The 25,601-nt window shown below is 26.1% G+C and overlaps 1 protein-coding gene across 1 annotated transcript in view; it reads right to left on the minus strand.

Moving 5' to 3' along the window:
- The window catches only part of LOC136085710 (uncharacterized), a 174,700-nt gene that overhangs the window by 16,391 nt on the left and 132,708 nt on the right, over nucleotides 1-25,601 (minus strand). The window contains exons 15-19 of the mRNA XM_065807029.1: nucleotides 22,870-23,361; nucleotides 22,500-22,535; nucleotides 19,996-20,025; nucleotides 19,720-19,858; nucleotides 1-68 (exon numbers count right to left, since the gene is read on the minus strand). The exon at nucleotides 1-68 is cut by the window's left edge and continues 150 nt beyond it. Of these exons, the coding sequence (XP_065663101.1) occupies nucleotides 1-68; nucleotides 19,720-19,858; nucleotides 19,996-20,025; nucleotides 22,500-22,535; nucleotides 22,870-23,361 (765 nt within the window). The remainder of the gene's footprint in view (nucleotides 69-19,719; nucleotides 19,859-19,995; nucleotides 20,026-22,499; nucleotides 22,536-22,869; nucleotides 23,362-25,601) is intronic.

The following is a 25,601-nucleotide window of genomic DNA, read 5'->3' on the forward strand; positions in this document are numbered from 1 at the left end:
CCATAATAATATCTTCAGGATATATCTCCCATTCGTCCACCAATAACTCATCATATCCAATGTATTGACTTAAAATAAAAAAAACAGACTTACATCACTCAATCTAAAAAACATTTCGCATGTTCTACCTATTTAGCAGTCAATGTAGCAGCGCTCCTTGCATGTTTTAATATTTATTTTTTGAAGAATTAGCAGACAATCTCAGTTGAACCGAGCGTGATATTAGTTTTAGTATAGTTGGCGGGTAATTTGCATCGACATGGATATAATCTAATGTATATACAGGTCTGAAATAAGCTTTAAGAGTGAAGTCACTAAGATATAGAGTTAGGTTGAGACAGCTACCAATTTTCATGTTGCAGTGCAAAGAAATCTGCAAGCCATTGCATTTAAGTATTTCGACAATGTGCTTTTTTAATTTTTTTCAAATAAGGGCCGCCTTTATTACTAAAAAATGCAAAGCCATCGTCATGGTATAAACCAACCTCAAACTTGTTATAAAATTTTCAAATTTGAAAAAGAAGAAACATTTCTACCAGCTCACAAATCTCCGCACGTTGAACGCTCCCATGGAAACATCAAATAAACCACTCGATTGCTTTATCAAAACCTGATCATTATCAAAAAGCAAAAATTATAAAATTACTAATCTTTTGAATAAAAGGAGTGAGATTGTTTCTAAGTGCAGGCAAAGAAAGAGATTTTTTTATTCCCAATTCGACACTGACGATTAATAAAGATGTTTTTCCATATTATCATTATTATTGATTGACGTCAGAACTCATTTCATTGTTTATTTTGAGTTTTGTAACCGTTTTTTAATTATATTTTTAAACCGTTTTTTCTTGATTTAGATATATGGCTGATGAGTGCCGAAAATGGCACGAAACTTTAAGTACCATCAAAAAGTTGTTTATTTTCATCTAACCTTTTTTTTTATTTATCAAAATATTTTGTCATTGTTTCACTTTATGTTGATCACTCTAAAGTTGAAAAAGAGTTGATTGTTATATAATCAAAACAGCAATATTTTTGATCCATATGTTAAGCACTCTACTTGATTCTCATATGTAACTGGGAAAAATACACTTTGGATATTCAGTCAAGAACATTCCGATGCCATTGATTAAGGACTTTAAAATCGAACTATTGGATAAAACTGACACATTAATTAAAAAAATGCGTTGGAAAGCGTTTTTCTTTTTAAACAAAAGTTCCAATGGTAAAAACAATTTTCATTATATCTACGGATTAAAAACAACTAATCCACAACAAGTTATAGAAACGCTAGCTTTCGAGAATGACCAACTTTATCTTGTAAAGCACATTAAATTTCAAAAAGTACGCAGCAGTTTCCAAAATAAACTAAATCAAGATATAAACAATATTCGGAAATCTAATTTAACTTTTATGTATGCTGATAAAACATCCAATCTTTACAATTTACAATTTACAAAAAAAATGATTACAACCACTTGTTAAGAAATCTCATCAGTTTAAACTACAAATTATCTAACTTAAAAATAATTAATAAACTAAACATAGAAGGTAAACGCATTTTAAAAAGTCATGAAGCTTTTTATAAAATTGACAGAAATATATACAAATACAGCTTCCATTTGTTTTAATGCTTTAAAAGACCATAAAGATAATTTTAAAAACAACCTGACTGTTCGTTTACTGAACCCTGCTAAAAACAAGTTTGGTTGAACTAGTAAAGATATTCTTTTTAAAGTTAACACAGACTTAAATAATATGCTACAAATAAATCAATACAAAAGCATTCGAAATGTTTTCAATTAGTTTAAGACCATGAAAGGAAAACACCTTTATAAGTTTTCAATTTTTGATATTATCGACTTCTACCCTTCTATCAGCAAAACGCTTCTAGAAAAATCGATCAATTTTGCTTAACAATACCTAACATTAAATAAAGAGAACATTTTACTATTCATGGAAAAAAGTCTTTGCTTCTTAATAATAATTAGGTTTGGATAAAGCAATCAAGAGATTTATTTGATATTTCTATGGGAGCGTTCGTCGGTGCAGAGATTTCTGGGCAGGTAAAAATATTTTTTCCAAACTTCCAAATTTTAAAACAAGATGTTGAGTTAAACCGTGACAATGTCACGGTTTAACTCAACAGGAATATCAACTCAAATACGGAATTGTGCACACAACATCATTTGGTATAACCTTCCACTAAGTAAAAATGTTTGCACCAACATGGTTATGTGTTTTTTGAAGCTAACTCACAAACAATTTTCCAATAATAACAAAGTCAAAGTTAGCTACAGTTGTTTGCCAAGTATAAAGTCTGTTATAAATTTGCACAACAAATACATTTTAAGCAACCCTACAAACCCTTATTAAGAGACTTGTAACTGCTCTAATAAAAATCTCTGTCCGTTGTTCAATAGATGTTTGACCCGTTAACGGTCTATGCCGTATTGTTACGCAAACTTAAAGTGGTTTCCAAATGTCCATGTTGTAATATTTCGGTTTTATGCATCTCCTTTTATTTCCTTCTTGTTCATCAGCATTTTTAATTCTACATGTCACAAAATTTATTACTACATAGTTACTAAGTTTTTGTTTCAATAACTCACTTTTAAACGTGTTAAATTTAATATGAAATATGGCAAATGAGGAAGTTCTTTGAGTGCAAAATTAACTATCAAAAATTAAATAATTACTCACGAAAAGGTAGAGAATTATACATTTGATGAATCAATAATGAAAATATATATTTAATGAATAATTATTGAAAATGATAATAAAAGATTAGTACTTAAAATGCGGTATTTTGCAAATAAAAAATTCAAAAAAATTCAAGATATAAATGTATAGAATGTGATGTAGGACTTTGTGCAAATCCGTGCTTTTCCAATTATCATTTGTATATTAGTGAATATAAGTGAATATTATCATACATATATTAGTGAATATTAGTGAAAACTTTTTTAAAATTTTGTTGTTGTGTTATATAATTTAAGTATTCTTAAACTTGAATATTAACATTTTATAGTGTTAAACAATGTTAAAAATAGTAAAAAACTTTTCTAATTCTATTAGTAAAAAAACACAATTATTTTAAAAACACGGGGCATTTAGAGAGCAATTCAAAAAAAAAAGCTAGACTTAAAGCGACCAAAAAAAAAAAAAAAAAAAACACGGGACTTTTAAAGGGTTAATAAGCAACATTGTATATCAAGCAACTGTAACTTCCACTAATCGTGAACCTCTTCTTATAAAAAATCCTACATTTGTATAAGCGAGACTCCTTTTAAATTAAGATAGATTAATCAAATTAAATCTTTTTAGTTCTTTAAATACAATTATATTCGAAGCTCTCAAAGCAAGTATGAAAGTTAAAAGCTAATTTAAAAGTTAAGTGTAAAATTTAGTTTCTTCAGTTAAGTATAAAATTCTCAGGCGATGTAAATCATATAAATCTTGTAAATTATGTCTCACCAAAAATATGAAATCCTAAACTATAAAAATATTAATCTATTGAATAAACGGAATGAGATTGTTTCTAACTGCAGACAGTGAAATAGATTCTTTCTTTCCCAATTTAACACTGGCGAATGATAAGGATATTTTTTGTATATTGTTTATATTGTTATTATTTATTGAGGTCAGAACTAATTCCATTACTTTTTTTTAATTTTTTAACGTTGTATTTTTTTGTAATTGTGTTTCTTTGTAATTGTATTTTTTGTAACTGTATTTTTAAACGGTTTTTCTTGATTTAAATATATGGCTGATGAGTGCTAAAAACGGCATGAAACTTTAATAAAAGTATGAAACTTATGCCAAATAAGGTACCATCAAGAAAATTCATTTAATCTTTTATTCTTTTTTTAAAATCCTGTGTATATAAATATATATATATATATATATATATATATATATATATATATATATATATATATATATATATATATATATATATATATATATATATATATATATATATAGATATATATATATATATATATATATATATATATATATATATATATATATATATATATATATATATATATATATATATATATATATATATATATATATATATATATATATATATATATATATATAATGAGCTGAAAATAAAAAACATAAAATGTTCCTTCTTATTACTTGAATTTTGATACTACATAAAGATTTATGAAGATTTATATAAAAAAACCATGTGATTATGAGTGTAAGCCAACCCAGTGGAAGGGAAGTTTTATAAAAGACCTAAAAAATAGGGAAATCTCTTATTGTAAATATCTTTAACTTTTTTTATAAAAAGGTTTATATTTGTACATAATTTAATAGTTTGAATAAATTTTACACAAAACTTTGCAGAACTTAATGTTAAACAATTTTTCATGACGTTTTCTTGAAACATATAAATTTAAAAAGTTATTTACGGAAAACTAAAAGCAAGTAGAACTTTCTTCAAACAGATGACTCATTTATTATCAACTTGGTTGCTTTTTAAGATACATGATTAAATAAATATCATCAAGACGTCAAAAAGAAAAACAGCAAATAACTCAAAGAAATATATTGTGGATGAGTGATTAACACTTTTAAAATCTTTGTGTATCCTTTTTAGATATAATATAATATCCAAATATCCTTTTTAAAACCTTTCCACTATAAAGCAGGTGTTTGAAAGATGATCTTACTTTAAAGACTATAGAAAATTCAATAGTCATTGAGAAGTTAGTGAAGAACTATTCAATATTTGGATAAATTATTATGTTTATCGATTATTTGTCATTAGAGTTGAAACAGAGCTCAGCAGTTATATTGAAAATCTTTATAAATTTGAGAGCTATGACATTAGGAAAAAAAGATAAAAGTATAAAACAGATGTAGCAGGATTTATAGAAGTGGAAAATCAATGATTTGGGGTGCATCAAAAAGATCACATAAAATTAGCAAAAATCGAAGAAATGAAGTTTCTAATAAAAAATGACAGATGAAAAAGTTTTTAGAATTTTTTTATTTCAGAATCAAAGAAGAACACGAGTGCTGCACTTCAAAGCTCTAAGAAAGTCTTAATTTAAAGAAAGTTAACACACTGAACAAGTTTATGGAGAAATGGAGAAATCAGATGCTAAAATGCCGAGTCATTTTCAATTAGCAATAATACAAATCCTCATTATAGTAGAAAAATCGTATTCTGAGAAAAATCCAACAAAGCAACAAATGCTTCAGAAATGCGTGACAGTTAGATTATTTCTTGTTTTTTTTTTAAGTTTTCTATATTTAGTTTTGTCATTAAAAGTTACAAAAGTTAAAAAAATAAAACAGCAATCTTTTAAATCTATGCTTCATTAAACATTGAGATATATTCAAACTGAATTCCTATTAAAAGCCGTTTTTGGCAAATTTTGGAGCTATCAGCAAAGACAAAATGCAGAATGTTGTTGACAGTTAAGTGTTTTTATCATACAAATTACTACTAAATACCTATATACAATCATTTAGTTCTAATTATTATAAATATAAATGTTCTAAAAAAAATATATATCTCAGAAATAATTTATGAAAGAAAGAGAAAAATTGAGAGCATAAGGGTAGAAAGAAGAAAAAGTCCTGTTCAAAAATATCACAGTTTTAGGCTTCGATGGCAATAGATATGTTTAATTTGATTAAAAAAAAACAATAAATTTCCTGATTCAAATGCTACGAACATTTGTTATAAAGTTATAGATAACAACAGTTATTTTGATGAGAATGCTCTCATTAGAATGTTCGCCTGGGTGAAGAGGTCAGAAGAAAAGCAGCTTAAAAAATTTTGCATTTAAAACACCTTAAAGAAAACTTTCATGACAAAAAAGATTATTTTATAGGGAAAACGGTTAAAAGTAACAAAGATCGCAAAGGCAATGTTAGTGAAAGTATTTATTCCTCGATGAATGAAGATGTAAGAATGTTACCAAAGCCCAAGAATAATTACAAATGTATATGTTATGATAAAATGATTCCGATTTCCCAATGACACACAATTCCACTAGTTTTGAGACTGATTAAAGAAGAAAGAATACTTGAGTTTATTGAAAAAACTTAGGATAAAATAAAGACATGAAAGACGAATAAATAGATAGACGTTTAACGCATTGTTATAGATCTGAGGCGCCGCGAATATATAAAAACCAATGCGAGCTTCAACTTTTAGCTTTTCTGAATAATTTAAAAAAATAAACTGATGTTTTTCCGATATATTCGCTTTTCTAACTGCTTTTAAAAAAATTGCAATTATCCATAAAACTCAAGCTTTTTGTTAAAATTAATAAATTTTAGTTAATCAGAAATAGCTTATCTGTTTTAAGATGTCAATTTTGATAAGTGAGCGCTTTTTAATAAAAATTTATTATTAATAAAACTTAGACGTCAAAAATCATACTTTTGTTAAAAAGTGATATGTAGTTTGCAAGAATAAATACTGTAAAGTAAAACGAATTTTCTACATGTTTGTCAAACTGTAAATCATTTATAGATCAAACTAGAGATTACGTGTGGTCTCTATTCCCTACACTTAGTTTTCACTAATCTTTTAAGAATTTAAAATTCTCATTTTTGTCAGAAATTATAACTCTTTTTGTTTCACCTTCAGTTTTGTTTTGATTTTTTTCTGTGATTGACTTTTTTTTTCGTGTAAAGATTTCGCTTAAGTTTATTTATCATGAGTTTGATAAAAAGGTTTTGTTTAATTAACAACTTGGCTTTTAAACAAAGCGTTAAGCGTTCATCTATTTAAAAGTCCTTGAAGGCATGTAAAACAATTTAAATAAACTTTAGCGTCTTTCATAGGACCCGATTGCAAAGAAGGAGTTCTTGAAACATAATTTGGTCCTTGAAAATAATAAAAAAGTTCACATCAAAAAGTTATTTTTAAATTATAATATCATAAATATTTTTGTGTTTTATATACAACATTACAATTGAAAAGATTTTCTAAAAAACAATAAAAAATTTAGAATTTTTGCAGTAACTTCGTAAATTTTAGAAAAAAGTGTTTTGAAAATGTATAATCTACATTTATAATTTCAAGTTTTGGTTTTTAATTGTGTAATTTTCGGTATTAATGCCTATTTCATAATGCATTTATGATTATTTTTGCATTTTTAAGCCATAAAAATGTCAAAAATTTTACATTTTGTGACTTAAAGTGGCAAACAACTGGTAACCACTGATTTTTTTAATCAAAAATGTGTCTTACAAATCAAAAGCCAGATATTAAAAGGGGACACTTTTTGATTAGCTGAAATTTTCATTATTCAGCCTACCCTAATACCTATATGCCTACATACCTACGTACATCCATACATATATATATATATATATATATATATATATATATATATATATATATATATATATATATATATATTTTTTTTTTTTTTTACAACGTTTTTACTACGTATATATTTTTTTTTTACTACGTACTTTTTTTACTACTCGTGGAATATGTTAACTCTGTTATAAAAGGTGTGCTTTAAAATTGATAACTTTTGTTTTTTTATATTAAATATTTTAAAAATATTTAATTTAAATATTATTTGAGCTCACTTATTTTTATAGTTTTTAAGGAGAAACTTATTTTCGCACCTGCATTTAGAAACCAATTACGATATTTTGTTTAATAAACATTCGTTGGTTTGCGTGTGTAACTATTTTAAATATTTTTGTAGGCATAGTACATTTTTTTTGTAGGCATAGTACACACACTTTTTAGAAATATTTTTATATGCAGGTGCTGTTTAAATGATGGACCAATTCAGTATAAAATCGCCAATATTTTTATCTTTTAATTCCCATTAGTATTTAAACAGCATGGTGTCTTTTGAATGCTTTTAACTTTTAAAGGATTGATTATCATTGGCAAAACATTTTTTTATTCACCTTAAGTAAGCCAAAACAATGTTTATCGAGTACATTCTTCGAAGAAATAACGCATTTTTATACCTAAATTTTTGATAAAAGTTTTCACTCATTGAACAATTGTTTTTTTTGTTAACTATTACATTTTTCTGTCATTTTTTATTTATGGGTATCTTTTGTGTCAGACTTAGCCTTTTAACAAATAACATTTTGTGACCTTTTATAATTTTTTCAATATTTTTTGTGCAACTGAAATTTTAATTGTGTTTCGATTAAAAGTTAAATTTTGTTTTTTAGAGCAAGGCCAGCATAAATATTTATAATAAATTTTTTGTTAGGGTTTAGATAAATATTTTTATTTTTGATTAAAAATTATGGTTTTTTTCTTTCTTCTAAAAAAATAGTTTAACATTTTAAATCGGATAAAATACGTTTAATAAGTGGTGCGGCGTTATTTTTATAACCTATTCAACAATTAAATTCAATCTTTGTTATTTAGATTCATAATATAGATTGCATATATTCAAAATAAGAATAGAATTACTCATTTTATGTATGTTTAATATCATTACTAAAAAAATATGTTCTTAACTTTTAACTACAATATTTGTAGTTTTATAATTGGCAATATGAAACACAAAATAAGATATTATGTGTTATATATATCATTTAATAAGTAAAATAAAACTATGCATAATATTGCAAATTCTTAAATAATACATTAAGCATTTTTCAGGCTTTTATAATATTTTAGTTGAGATCTAATAAAAAAAGAAATTGTGTATTATTAAAGCAGCTAAACTAGAAGTTACAGGTAATTTCTTATTTGTAAGATACATGAGCAATTAAATGTATATTATATATTTAAGGCAGAAAGAGTGATCTAAATCATCTCAATAAAATATCATGAACAAAAACAAATATGTATTTAGATAATCAAATTCCAACAGGCATTGATATTCAACAACATTTAGCATAACTGCAATCTATACTGCCTAAAACCACCAAAAAAATTAGTTTGGTTACGTCCTCGCTTCGTAAAAATTTTGAAAGATGTGAAAATTTCAATTTTAACTGTGTTTTAGCTAAGATTAAGAAACCCTAGATAAAAGCAGGGTTTGAAAATGTTAGTGACACTCAACTATTCAAATACTTGACAAGCAGTATTCTAATTTAAAAAAAAACAAACGAAAAAAGGAGGCTCTCCTTAAGATTTAACAAAATAGAAAAACTACAAGAATTTATTAAAAATTTTTTTTGGGTAAGCAAGCCAGATTTAAAAAACATTATAAGAACCGACAAAAAAGATCTGACAAAGATAAGCTTGAAGACTTGATGTTTTGGAAGATAGCGAAGAAGAAAAAAAGTTTATTCTAGGGACAGAGGATAAGAAATTTAGTAGAAAGGTAAAACTTTACAATTAAAAGTATTAAGTGATATTTTTCTTGTAAAACATTTTGTTATAGTTTATAGTATTTCATGCTAGTAGACAGCAAAGAGTACTAGAAAGAAAGATAGAATGAAGGATGCGCGATCAGCAAAATCTAATTATGAAAATCAATTCTGAGTTGATTTCTGAATCATCTTATGATACTGATTTTGAGCCTAGTAACTATTATCTAAAAGAACCATCTCAATCTAATTGTTCACTAACTGCAGAAATTCCAAGAGATATGTATGCCGGGAATGTTGCCCTAATGGCTACGTTAAGTGATTTTTCGCTAAATGTTTTGTAAAAAGTGACAATTTTAACTGAAGGTGGTGTTGAACTTAGAGATATACTTTGCAGTAAATCAACAGCCTTTCGAAAAATGAAATTAGGAAATGAAAATATGTGAAACTTAGCAAAAGAGGGTGTAAGAAATGCAATAGAAGCTTCTCCTTATCCATGTGTTATAAATTTTGATAAAAAAACTCTTTATAAAATTGATGCACGAAAAAAGTTCAAGATTGACAGGCTGGCAGTTCTTGTGAGACTTACCTATAAGGTGTTCCTTCTTTAACTTCCTTTTCAGTTGAGGATCAATATACAAGTATTGTAAATCTACTAAAAGAATATACACTTGAATCAAAAGTAGAAGGTCTTCGTTTTGGTGCAAATGCAAGCAACTTGATTTTGTTCAAAAAAACAACGATCTCAAAGAAGAAATCAAGCTTATCGCAGAGTTTGTGGTCTGTTTTTATGCCTAAAGGTATTTAGAATCGAGTAATATGCCAAAGGCCCCCAACTTAAATATTAAAGCTATCCATTAGATGCTTCAACTTAAAAACATTTGTTGGAATCCAAAAGAAGTTGATGCTATGCTTCATTCGTTTTTCAAGCAAACTCGGTACTTGGACTCAACTATGATTCCACTAGATCTATTGGATGAGGATTAGCCTTCACATGAAAAACAAAAAATTGCTGCTGCAATTCTTTCATTTAAAATGCCTTAGACTGAGTACTTTACAAATTAAAAAAAAAAAAAAAAAGAAAGACATCAGAAAAGACATCAGAAAAAAAATGCTAGTTCTGAGAAAAATCCACCAAGCTTAGCTCCTTTGGTGGATGAGTTTTCTTACCTTATATTTAGTTTTAGTGGTCTAACTAAAGAAAGAATAAAAGACTGACTTTCACTTCTACCGAAATACTGGCATACACAGTCTTTGTTTAAAATTTTCGAAAAATATGTCAATGGCCTTATTTTTATCAATGACCATTCGGAATGAGCCGTCGTCATAATGCAGTAATATATTCATTGTTACAACAACGAAAAGGAAAAGCAGAACAGATTAATATCAGTTGACAAAATTTTTTCTGCTTTCCAGATTTCTGGAAAAAGCTCCACTAGTCTAACCAAAAGAAGATTATATGATAGTCTTTCCTTTTTAGCGAAGAAAAAAATCACGAACAAAAATAATTTTTTTTTTTTTTTGATTTGATAAGTAATATTGAATCATGATAGGCAAAAACACATTTGCTACAAAATCAACAATAAAAACCTTTTTATTTCTTAAGTGTTAATGATTTATTTTTAAAGACCACTTGAAAACTGCGTATTTACAAATGATGTAAGGTACTTTGGAACATGTTTGATTTTTTCAAAATACCTTAAATACTGCACATAAGGAACATTTTTCGCAAAACATCTCCAAAATTTGCAAAAAATAGAAAAAAAAAAGCGAAGCGTGCTTTTTTAAGGAGTATTGTATTTTATTCCGATTAAAAGTATGGCTCTCTTCTCAAAAAGTATTCTCTCTTCTCAAAAAACAGTATAACTTACATTCTAAATCGACAAAAAACGCTAATGACGTGTGCGTGGTTGTTTTTATAACCAATTCAACAGTTAAATTCAATATTTGTTATTTAGATTTATAATTAGTTTGCAAATTTATATATTCAAAATAAGAATCGAATTACTCATTTTATATATATATTAGTGTATATATATATATATATATATATATATATATATATATATATATATATATATATATATATATATATATATATATATATGTATATACATATATATATATATATATATATATATATATATATATATATATATATATATATATATATATATATATATATTTATATATATATACATATATATATATATATTTATATATATATATATATATATATATAAATATATATATATATATATATATATATAAATATATAAAAAATCAGAATTAATTTCTAAATACAGACATGAAAATAAGTTCCTTTTAAAAAGTTATGAAAACAAATGACCAGTCCAAACTTATCCTAATTCTAAAGATATCTTTTCATGATATTTTAATTATCTAATTGGTTGCAAAATACTACAGTTATTACATAATTAATTATAACAATTCCCAGCTTCCTGTGAAATAATTTTTCTATAATTTGAAAATTTTTTTATGTTTAGACAATCTTCCTGATAAACCTACTGATGGTGAAACACAGTGTTGAAGTAATCAAAAAATAGTTAAGTGTTTTTACTAATTTATATAAATATTTATATATATATATATATATATATATATATATATATATATATATATATATATATATATATATATATATATATATATATATATATATATATATATAAATGTAGCAGTTTAAAAATATATTTGAAAAAAATTGAGTAGGAAGACCCTGATGCAGCAATATTTTTAAACGTAAAAAAAAAAACACTCAGAAACTTTCATTAGTAAAATTCTGGAAAGCATAAGACATGAGTCTCATTAATTATTGAAGACGGGTTTACTGGCAATCGCTCTGAGCTTCTAGAGTTACGTTAGTAAGCTTGGCAGATACATTTCCTGGTAAAGGTACGAAGATATATATCTAAAGGTGCGAAAGTTTGTATAATTTATTTCTGACTATAAAGTATATATAAGTATTATTTACTTACATGATTATAGTACTATTAAGTAAATGCACTAAAACAAATATTATATTACTATTTATAATAAACATAAAAAAGTTTTGTTTCAATTATCTCACTGTAATAATATTTTTGTATGTTAACAATTTGATTCTATATGTTTTTTAGAATTGCAAATCAGCGAAAGCCTTTGCAAGTCCAACTTTGGAGTGTGCAAGCAGTTCTAAAAAAAATTATGCAATGGCAATGTACTTAGTTGCAACTTTTAATTCTACAAACATATATGTTACAATTTCGAAACCAATTTTTGATGTTCAAATACCTATGAAGTTTTCAAATAAAATATTTCTAACAAGACTTTTAATCACCTGAGTTAGTAATTTACACAGACAGTGATGCAAACACAAACAATAATAAAAATATTGCGTTCAAAAAACGGTTTGATACCAGAAGAACTGGTACATAGAATAATCAGAGACACCATATACAATATGAATGCAATTATTTTAAATAAATGTGGAGGAAGGCCAAATACGTAGGAATTTATTGAATATCAAAGTTACCAGTCATAACATATCCGTTATTGTCAGACGCAGAAATATCTCATGTATGTTATTTTCTTTTCTTTAATTAAAATTAAAAATAATAGATGGAAGTCATACCTTATAAGTAATTATAAAATTTTATTTGCCAAATTTCTTTTTAATAAGTCTCTTTTAAGCCTAAGGATACCAATTTTTTTACTTGCTCCTTAAGATTATTTTAAATTTTTAGTTCCAAACTTCAATATGCTAATTACGGTCAGCAATAAATTGATTCCCTTAAAATGTTTTAGGCAAAAATCTTTCTTTTTTCTTTATCGAGGAAAGAGGTCGGCAAATAGTTGCTGACTTCTAGCACTTTTAGGTATGCATTGTCGAAAGCCGATTCAAGTTCCGAGAGCTGAAAATAATTTTTATAACAATTCCATCTTTTTTAATAGATAATAGAAGAAATGAGATGGATATTGGAACTACATGAAGGTCTTGAGCCTAAGAGTTTTATGAGTGATTCGGTAAAAGGTTTTAAAAAAAAAAACAATTGATACTATGATTTAATATTGAATTTCTCGGAAAAATCTATAGCCTCCAAAATTGCCAAAATTATGTAAGTTTATAAATAATTATAAAAACTTTGCTTGATTCTTGTGAGAAATTCTGTTTTCTTTTTAATTTTTTCATGTGGATTGGCATTAAGTTAAAAAGGGTTTCCATAATGATATTTTCTTACTTAAATGTAGAACACTTTGAATAAAATTTTACTTACAGAAGTTTTTTTGACATTAACCTATGTTGCAGGTTAAAAGTATTTTTTATGTAATACTACTAGCAGAGTGTAATGTACAGCGATATATACTATCAAACCTGGATATAAACGTATTAGTCCTTTGCCTACGTTGTAAGAGAGTTGTTGCTCACTCTTTGTCCTTGAGGTAAGTTTTTTAGATTTATATTTTTATTAGCACGGTACACTATCTAAAGATAAATCAGGCAATTAGTTTCAAAAATAAGGTTAGGGAAACAAATTTTAAAAAAACTCTCCCTTTTTTCAGAGAGAATTATAAAGATTGTTTTGAATCGATTACCCTAACGCTATTTTGTCATTTTTCTTAGAAGTTTAATTATTTAATTATCACTAAAAAGTACTCCGGCTAGCTAGCAAAATAAGTTTATAAAATCTTTTTCAATTTTTTCAAATCAACTATGTTTTTATTTAACTGTTTTAATCAATCAATTTTCATTAGAGTAACTAATAGGCTATACTAAAGTAACTAACTTATTGCTGCATATTTTATTATGATAGCATGGCGACGAATGATGTAGCAGAAGAGATAGAAACGTTCCAGTTATTGTTCAGCAAACATTAACTGGAATGTAAAAATTGCACAAGAAGCCATTCTTACTTATTTAGCATTGTTTTATTTAATGGATTTTGATTTATCCAAATTAGAAAAGATTATCCAAAAGACTACAAGATTGGGCTAAATTTGCTGCAATATTTTTTTTGATTACAAATGCATCCCTGCAGACTTGATAAAACATTTTCACATAGTCTTAAACTACATAACTTTTAAGTATTAGTGTGTATGTATATATATAATATAGAAAATTGTGTATATAAATCATCAAAAAAAGTATATTTGTTTGTATAGATATAAACATATCTCTTTCTTTAAACAAAATATTTTTGCTCATGTTGGGGAAGTTATTCCTTATATTGTGTATACACTGCAAATAATCATTTTTTTTTAAGCAAAAAAAGTTGCTTTTATTAATATTTTACTTGTCAGTAAGGTAAGCAATTTTTTACTAAGTAATAAAATATTTTACTATACATATATATATATATATATATATATATATATATATATATATATATATATATATATATAATATATATATATATATATATATATATATATATATATATATATATATATATATATATTTCAGGGCCGTACCGTGAAATTTTTTAGGGTGTTGTTTTTGAAAAATAAGGTAGTTTTAAATCACCAAACGAATATCTTACTAAATTTACTTAATAAAATTTTTGTGAAACATAGCTATATTTGTGTAAACAATGTATACATAAACGATTTGCTGGTCGCCGAATATTTTTTCGAATATTATATTGCATAGGCGTATAAGCAAACTCCTCGTTAGAAAATGAGTAGCAATACAAAGATTAATAATACTTTGATATATGGTTCAAGTTTTTATTCAAAAACTAAACTTTTTTCATACAGTTTTCTAGGATGCATAGTAAAAAATTATTTTAAGACTTGTTCATAATTGTTTATAATCAACAATTTCATTGTAGTGGATATTCATGATGGCTAATGAACCGAGTCTATCTGCAGTTAAACTGGCTCTCAACCATGTTCTCAATCTTCGCATTGCTGAAATGATGCGTTCATATTCTGCGGACGTTACGGGTAGTGTACATCCGATCATTTGAAGCTCAAAGAGATTAGGATATTGATTTTCGTTGCAGATTTTAATGGCTTTAGCTAATTGTTGGGCGTATCTTCAGGTTTAATAACAGACCATTTTCTTCATGAAATTCCAAACTGAGAAACTGTAGATTATGATCTACAGCTTCTGAGTTTGGAAGATCACCTATATACATTTTAACTAACTCTTGGAAAGCAGTTATCTCCTCACTGCAATATATTGAGGGAACCAAACTTAAAACCTTTGCAGCGATGCATTTTTTCTTTTGGAATCGTATTTTGATTTCTGAAATGATGGTGTTGAAAAAAGGTAAAATCAATGCTGGCTTAAAATATTCATGGGAACTCTCAGCAGATACTTCATTTCTGTAGGCCTGTCTCATAGTGATTCTGGGAATCGTTGGTTCTACAAAAAGTTTACTTGCCATACAAGTAGCTTGTTGGTAAATTGCGTAAGTTTATTTTTCTACATTTTTCTGTAGATGGTTCAAATCGTCGATTGTTACTTGAATGTTACTTATGAATCAGTTGTGTGGCCTTGTAACCTCTCTGTTATATACAACAATGGATGAAGTAAGCGATGCAAAGTTATAATTTCAATTATGAATTCTAAAGTAGTGAGTGCATTAGGGAGTGAGTTGACCTCTCTTTTTCCTTGTGCGTCCTAATCCATACTAAACTCTATATTTAACTGTTCTATATTAAAGAGTATTCCTAAAATAATCTCTAATGCCTCTGCAATAAATGATATACCTAAATAAACGTGTTCATATGCGGGATCTCTTTCTGATCATCTTGTTTTGCGCATCCCTATCAAAATCTATTTTCTTTCAGCTGATTTACAACGGATTTCTGCAACATGCTCCAGCAAGCACTCTCTTTTCGGAGAAGTATTGAAATAAATTGATATATTTCTGTATACCTCCAAAATGTTATCAATGATTGGTATTTTTGATGTTGCAGCAATTGAAAGATTCAAATTATGTGAGCTACAATTTGTTACAACAGCATTTGGTGATCCTTTTAAAATATAGCCGGCAGCACCTTTTTTTACAGATTGCATGTTTGGTGTACCATCGTGACACTGGCCTCTACAAGAACTAAGATCAATTCCACTTTCGCTATAAAATTTCATCAAGCTTTTTACAATATGCTGGCCTGTTATCCTGTTAAAATTCAAAAAGTCAAGAAGTACTTTTCTTATTTCTTTTTCTCCGTTTATGTATCTTATTGTATCGTACTGATAGAATTTGTTGGTTTGCAGTTATTCTGCTAAAATTAAATGATAATTTGTAGCTTTGATTTCATTAACTAGCCGCTCTTGAATACATTTCTTTCCAATTATATCGATAAATTCATTTTGACTCTTGGGGCCAAGGTAGCTGTCATCTTTGCGTAACGGTGTTTGTATATGTGCATTAAGTTCAGCGTTATGGCGAGCTATTTCTTGCACAATTGCAAGAAAGTTTCCAGGATTACCTTTTTGGTTTGAGTTTTCCATACACTTTTTATAAGTTCCACTAGATGCAAGTCCTTGTTTCACCATCAAATGCACTATTCCACTTAATGTTTCAGCAATGAACGGGTACATTTGTTGTCAGTTTTCTAAAGTGCCATCGCTTTGTAATGGAATGGTTTGTCTTGACATCTTCAAAACGACAACAAATGTCATAAGCTTATTAGCTTCTTTATGGTATCTATTAATGATTTAAATAGTGCATCAGTAAAACTAAATGCTATCATGTTTGCAGACGATACAAATCAATTTTTATCTAACTGCAATGTTAATCAAATTTATGCTGAAATGAACATTGAATTAGAAAAGTAACTGATTGGTTCAGATCAAATAAACTTTCTCTTAACGTTCAAAAAACACAATATACCTTGTTTCATAAGAAAACACAAGAAGAAAACCTTGCTCTAAAACTGCAAAAACTTATTATAAACTATAAACAAATTAAAAAAACAAAATATAATAAAGTTTTTAGGAGTTATGGTGACTGATCATTTACCATGGCTTTGACATATAAAATATATACAGTCAAAAATTAGTAGAACCATTAGTATGATGTATCGCACTTGCCCATACATAAGTTCACATAGTCTATAACTTATATACTACAGTTTAATCCATTGTTACATTACTTATGCAAATATTACGAGGGAAAGTTGTCAACCAACATAACTTAAAAAAAATTCTTTCCTTACAAAAACATGCTTGTAGAATATATACAACAAAAAAAAGCGGCACCACACTAAACCTTTAATGACGGATATGAAAATGATGAACATGTATCAGATAAATATTTACCAACACTTAATCTTTATGTACAAGTATACCAATAATCTAACTCCTCAAATATTTTCAAGTAAGTTTAATAAAAATCTAAATGAGAAGTATTTATTAAGAATAAATCAAAGTAGCACATATAAATTACCTAAAAAAGTAAGCAAATACACAGAATATAGTATAACTTATAGAGATCCCAAGCTATGGAACTCTTTTCTGAAAGGCAATTTAAATATGGCAAAATCTTTAAATTCATTTCAGTGTCAAACAAAAACTTCCATTTTCAATCTTTTGGATTAATTTTTATTTTTGTTTACAAAAAATTGTTTTTTAAGCATTATATCTGATTATTTAACTGTTTGCATTTTTAAATATTAAATGTAATCCTCATATATTATATGTTGAATATGATATATATTTAATTGGAAATTTGTATTTAAATATCTTCTTTTTATGACCGTTTGTGACTATTAGTATTTATTAATACTATATCTTCTCTTAACTATTTGTATATATATATATATATGTATATATATATATATATATATATATAATATATATATATATATATATATATATATATATATATATATATATATATATATATATATATATATATATATATATGTTAAATAAAAATGTTTCACTTTTTCAATATTTTATCTTCTTTTTTGACTAATTGAGGGTGTTTGTACTTTTGACTGATACATCTTTTTTCTCTATTTATTTTCTTAAATATTATATCTTCTTTCTACTATTCCTTCTTTTTTCTCCTAAAACTTCTACTTGATTTATCAACCATATATTACTATTATTTTTATAATCTGTAGGAGCTCTTTGAAAAGATTATTTTGGTACCTTGCCATCCATATCTTCTTTAAGCCCCTGTCTGTTTTTTTATTTATACATTAGTAGTTATATTTTATTTTTTGTGAAAGGGAATTGTAATTTATATAAACAGAAAAATAAAAAATAAAAAAAATAAAAAATTTTTGCTATATGCAATTTTTGTTTCTCTCAAACATTGTGCCATTCTTTATATCAACCGTTAACAAAAGCTTCGAAAGATTTTAATTTTATCCTGCTTTAGAAATAAAGTGCAGTATCAGCAATAGACTGCGTCTTCACTTTTGCTGTAGAAAAATCCATTTTGCAAATATTCTTCTTTACAAGCGCATTTGCAACCATGTTTTAATATTTTGGGATTTAAAAATGTGTTTTGTGTTTTAAGTTATTCGTAAACGTTTTTTATATTTCATGTGGTGATAATTCTTGATTTCTGCGCAAGAGATCGTCAATATCATATCGGTCTACTTCGCATGACAAGCTTTTGTTAACATTATTATCATCTATAATGACTTCCTCTTTTTTTTGTATTTAGGGTGATGTTTTATTGGTTACATTTTTGTTTTATTGGTCACAAAACGTCACTTAATAGTAATAAACTTTCAGATCTTAACTATACCAGAACTAGAAAAAACTCGCGTAAACATTACAATAAAAAACGAGTAATAACAAAATAGATCATATCTATATATATATCTAGTTAATATCTATATATAGGTAATATCAAACTGAACGAACTAATTATTGTAAAAAGAAGATAAAAATATTTTTTTTACTTAAAATATCCAGCTAACGATTTGTATTTCATTGCAGCATTCTGAACCTTTTTTCTATCAGCTGTTTATTTCCTAATTTGGTTAGGCATGTCAACTATATCGTTTGCTTTTAAAAGTAAAATAGTATTAGAAGAGAGTTGTAGTTACAGTATAAACTCTGGAGAGAGTATTTTTCATTTTTCGTTTACAAAAGATTTCACAATGCAATGACTTGTAATGACGCCTTACGTTTGTGAAACAATAAGGTAAAAATTATTTCATGAGAATGATTTGTACAAATTTTTTAAATAATTATCATAAAAATTTTGATTAAATATTTTGACATCGAAAAGAGTCTAAAATAATTTTTGGCGTCAAATTAAAAAAGGTACTTTGCATAAAAAGGGGGCTCGATTGCACCCAACGACCCCCCATGGTACGGGCCTGTATATATATGTATATATACAGTATATATATATATATATATATATATATATATATATATATATATATATATATATATATATATATATATATATATATATATATGTATATATATATATAGCTTATTTTACTTACTCCATAGTATAAGGATTGAGATTCATTGACTTTTGGGATTTTTTTCTGCAAAATCTCAATACAGCAATAACAAAACTAACTGCAACAAAAACAGTTACAACAGGAACTAATGCGGCAACATAGATTACTGACAATTTGTCTAAAGTAATAAAAAATTTAGAATTGTAAATTTTTTATAAAATTTTTTCTGAAATATAAAATGATATAAACAATTTATTTTATAGATTGTTATCTAGGCAGACAAATAGAATTCAAAGGATATTACAAACAACTTACTATTGGTAGGGTATGAAGTTGAGGTTGAAACTAAACATAAAAATATGAAAAAGTATTATAAAAGAATAAATATGTCTTAAATAAATTAATAGACTAAAAATATTTAGGTAATAAATGTGTTCAATGTCTAAAATCAATAACCTTGATAATTTTTTATTTTACGACATATTTTTGGATTTATAAGTTTGGTAACATTTAATTTTTAACTATACAGCATTATTTAAATAGTTTCAAAATCTGTATGCACATTAAGCTTTTGTAACTCTTGTGAAGTTGTGCAAAGGTTCAAAAACAGTAGAAAATTCAGTAAAAAAAGCAATATTTGCATACTATTGTGCATTATTTAAAAAGTCATAACAAAATTAGTACAACAAATATTACTACCCAATGCAAGAATTGTTACAACACAATGCAAGAAATGTTACAACACAATGCAACAAATATTACTACACAATGCAAGAAATGTTACAACACAATGCAAGAAATGTTACAACACAATGTAAGAAATATTACTACACAATGCAATATTACTACAAAAAATGTTACAACATTTTACTAATTACCAACACTTTATGATTAGCTCAATAGTGCATTTTAGCGGAGTTATAATGCAGTTAATCTAAATGCAAATTTTTCTTTTCAAAATTTTGTTCTATTTACTTTTTTTATATAAACATTTAGTTTTTATGTTGAGTCTAATAATTAATTAGATATTCTAGTTTGAAAACAACAATGCTCCAATAAAAGTTTTTAATGAGATAGATTTGAAAAGCAAAACGATCTTACAGATTTAAAAACAAAACTAAATGCCTAACGCCACTTTAAAACAACATAAAAAAAATAATATGTGCAAAATAAAATAGTTATGCTGTCATTGATTGACCAAAACTTGCATTACTCATCTAGCTGTTATTTAATAACAACTTGAATAAAATCAAATCGTACATCTTCAAAAGCTTTTTAGTATTTAAGTCATTAGACATAGAAGACAGTAAAGAAGTCAGCAGGGCAGTAGACCATGTGCTTAATTACAGAAAAACAAATTAGGGAGACAAACAAACTTTTGCTTTCTATATGCTAAATCAGTTGTTTAGAAAAGCAAAAAACTTGCGATTTATGATTGAACAACCACTTTCTTTCCAGAGTTGGCAAGTTGTTTAACAACTGTCAAAAGCACATAAAAATTTTATATATTAAAGGTAAAGAATACAGCTAGGATTAAAAAATTGACAAGCATAATAAAGAGTGCCAACTTGAGCAGACGGGAACTTTGTAATGGATTGTACCTACGGTTGATTGACTATTTGTCTATATAGTAAAGTTTTTAGCAATTAAATCTACTTTAAATGAATGATTTGAAAATATTTGATTGCAAATTTTCAGTCTTTAATAAAATTTATTTAATTTGTAAAAACTGATTTTTGTTAGAGTTAAAATTTACAAATTACTGCAAGGCCTAAAAAGTTACAGAAGTGAGATCAAATTTAATATTGTCTGCCTTTTCTAAGCAATTAAAAAGAGATGACTTTATGTCAAGATAGGAGTATAAAAGTTCGGTCGTTAGCAATATTGAGCCATTTTAAATTTAAGATTGTCAGGAAAATCATTAAAATATAGATAGGAAAAAACAGGACTAAGGATAGAACCATGAGATATTTTAAATATAGTTGAAAATAAATGAGTGTTGGCATTCAAGGATGACTTCATTACTGTGGCTAGATTAGAATTATTAAGTAATCAAAATTTTTTACAGATACACTATATGAAGCGTCGTTACAGAAAAAACCAACATGCAAAACTTTATCAAAAGATTTATATATGTCAAGAGCAACAGTCCTAGCCTCGCTGTCCCCATTAAATGCACAATAAAGTCTTTCAGTTACGACAGTTAGCAATTTAGCCGTAAAAGAGTAGATTGAAATCATATTTTGTCAGTTAGTAAATTATTAGATTTAAGATCGGATGTTTGTTGATTAAAGACATTGCTAAAATAGTATGAAGACTGATCAAACAAAAGGTAGAGAATTCAAAATGTCCTAAAGAGTTTTTACAATATGGAAGTATACATGCTACTTTTACAGTTGATTTCAAAACTATTAATTTTTTTGTGATGATCGGTACACGTGTGTATCGACATTTTTATAAATTAATACAAAATCAAAATCTGTACAGATAATTGGTCTTTAATGTGACAAAACCTTTTAAATGTTTGTTGCTATTTCCTATAAAAAGTATTTATTCATAATTTGGAAATATGCATGAATAAACCATAAATAAAATTAAAATAGCTAGATTCGAGGGTAAAGCAGAGAACAAAATAAAAAAAAACATCTATAATTATCTTGCGCAGCAAACAGAAATTTAATAAAAGTGCTCACTAGTTAAGCTTTAAACACGCTTTATTTTTATAACTTTCACACAAAACATTTTTGTTCGATGTTGAATTAATTTTATAAATTGCCTTTAAGAGAAACATTTATACCACCAACACAAGAAAATAATACCTTCAGTAATGATAACAATAGGCTTCATTTCTTTGGCTGAAAAAAATAAAATGTCATCAAATTAAATTCAGCACATAGTAATAAGAGTAATAATAATAGAAGCCTTTTTATTTTTAGTTTTTGTTATTAATTTTATTTTGTCCTAATTTTTATTAAATTTATTCTAAATTTGTTAAAATTTTAAATGAAAAAGTATTTGATAAGAAAAGTCACTAGAGTTCCAATTGATAAAGCAAAACAAAATTAAATAAAATTTTAACAAAATAATATCAATACTACTTATTTTTAACTTACTTTTATTTAAAAAGAACAAATTAGATTGTTTTAAATTTAAACATTTTTAATGAAAATGTTAAAAAAAAAAACCTACTAGAATTTCCATTGACAACAAACAAGTTTTTTATTGAACCGTTTAGAGCCTCTGCCCATGGATTTGAAGCATATACTTTGACATTACCAAAGCTATTAGCTTGATTTTTTGTTATAGAAAAGGCAACTTTTTCATTTATAACAATTGTGTATATATAAAATGAACCGTTGAAAACTTGGCATATTACAATATTTGACCATTGATTAACTTCAAATGCATTTGTTGAAAAAGTATGTACATCCACATATCCATTTATTGAAGAGGCTATTTCAAGTACGCCATTACCTTGCGAATTTGACCAGATTCCTAGTGTTTTATCACCATAATTAAAATGATCAGAACCAATTGTGAAATGAATAACATTGCGTGAACCAAAATCAAATTTAAAAGGAATAAAATCAAGTGAAACAAAGTATTCTTTATCTAGAACCGGAATCTCTGCTATCAGTTTTCCCTTTACCAATGAAGTAATAAAATTGCCAATAATGTACTCTAAAATATAAAAACATTTTATCTGTAAAAATTAGGTTTTAAACGAACATTTGTTTATACTCTTTTTAAAATTGGAATTTTATTGTTAAAATTAACAGTATTATTATTGAAACATTACCAGTGCTAATATGGGTTTCTTAAACTGAATATGTAGATAAGAAACATACCCAGTAGTTATTAGGAACATAAAATAATAGGAATAGGAACATGGCAAGATTATGGTTTTTAAAATAACGAACAGAAATTACTTCTATAAATGTTTGTCTGGCATAAACATTAAAGATACAGTTAGGAAAAAGAAATCAATTTTAAGTTTTAGAAATTTTCAATATTTTTTAGGACAAGTCAATTTATTCTGTAATTATAAACAGGTATAATAATGGTAAAATGTATAATATATTATTATAAAATTAGAAATTCTAAGGAAATTGGACAGTTTGGAAAACTGATTTTAAAATATCATGGATAAGTTTTGCATTTCTTTCAGAATCAACAATCTTCTACATTTTATAACTTTTGTTAGTAATTTAAATTGTTCAGGTATATATTGTTTTATTTTTTAAAAAACTTGGAGAATTTTTTTTTAAGGGAAAAGCAGTTGCTCATCTATATTAATGATGACCTTGATTTTTGTATTAATTGAGCGAATGTACGGCATATGGATGGCAATGTTTAACAAGGTTATATATTGTGACACAAGGAAGCTTTGTCATTTCTACAAAAATAAGAAGAGTTACAAATTGTTTGTAATTTTGAAATTCTTATTTTATTCTCAATAAGAATTGCTTAAGCATTTTTTTTCAAAATCACTTATTTATTATATTCTATTCCATAATGAATCAACCATTGAAGATAATTTATGTAATAAACTTCAATGATTATTTAAATTTTTTAGCTGACAGTTTAGTTAATCTATATTTAAAGTAGCCAACTAGACCGACACTGAATCAGAGCAAATTTCAACCATGATGATAAACATCAAACACAAGTTTTAAAGTATATTTTATCAGCAACTGGATTTTCAAGTAAACATTAAAACTAGTCAATATTATTATTAGTTTAATACAACAAAAGAACAAAAATCTAAAAAACAGAAGATATAAAGAAAATTTTGTCCTTTAATTGCAAAATCTGTACCACTGCTGGTAATGTTAAATTTCATAATACAGCTTCAATAATTGATTTATTCAAAAGGTGCTATTTAAAAAAATATACTAAGTTTAGATTATTTAAAAATGTAAGATATTTATTATAGCCATAGAAATAAAAGAATCAGAATATTTTATTAAGATTTTCTACAATTTTTTTTTTCTTGGGTTAAAGCACAAGACAAATAACTAAAACTATATACACATTTAAGTTATGTATACTTACAAATAGAAATTAAGTTTTTATCTTTAATTACATGAAATTGTTAAAGAATCTTTGACAATGTAAATAATCTTGTGAAATTTACTATTATTTATGACTTTTATTTTATTTACACTTTGCCGATAAAATTTACAGTCGTAACTTATAAAAAAATAATTACATGACCGGGGCTAGAAGAAGACAAATTTAGTCTTATCATTAAGCCCCAAAACTGACATTGTAAATGTTTTATTTAAGAACAATGGATTTAAATAAGTAAAATATTTGTTGTAATATGAAATCACCCTTTAAAAAATTCATGCTTAAAACTTGTAATGTGTATGAATTAATCAAAAAGTTTTTTCGTTGTGATCTTTTTTGATTTTGTTGATCCTTTCGCCATTATCAAAAAACTTTATGTAAACCTGTAATGACTGACCTTCGGCTAAAATAATAAAAAGTGTAACAATACAGTCATTAAATTCTCTGATAAGGACGTGACTAAGCGTGACTCTCAGCGAACAACTTTTCCGAATGCAGTATTGCTTTTATGCTTATTTCATGTTTTGCGTGCTATGAGTAGAGAAGTGTTAAAAATAAGCATTTCAGAGAGTCAGAGGATATATGTATTGAGAGCACTTCAAAAAACGGCATATGCATCTTTTGAAATAGCATTTGAGGAGCTAAGACATGACTTTAATGATAGGTAAAATAATAAGAAATGACTTTAATACCAAGTAGTGCGTTTTGTTACTATTAACATTGTACTTTTTTTAAATCCATGGGTTTACCCTGCAAACACATGTTTGTTGCAAGGCGAATAAAGCAATTGCTATAATTTTCATTTGATGGCATTTCTATAAGGTACCTCAAGTCTCATGCTACTGAAA

This window comes from Hydra vulgaris, chromosome 10 (assembly GCF_038396675.1).
Source record: "Hydra vulgaris chromosome 10, alternate assembly HydraT2T_AEP".
NCBI classification, from domain to species: domain Eukaryota; kingdom Metazoa; phylum Cnidaria; class Hydrozoa; order Anthoathecata; family Hydridae; genus Hydra; species Hydra vulgaris.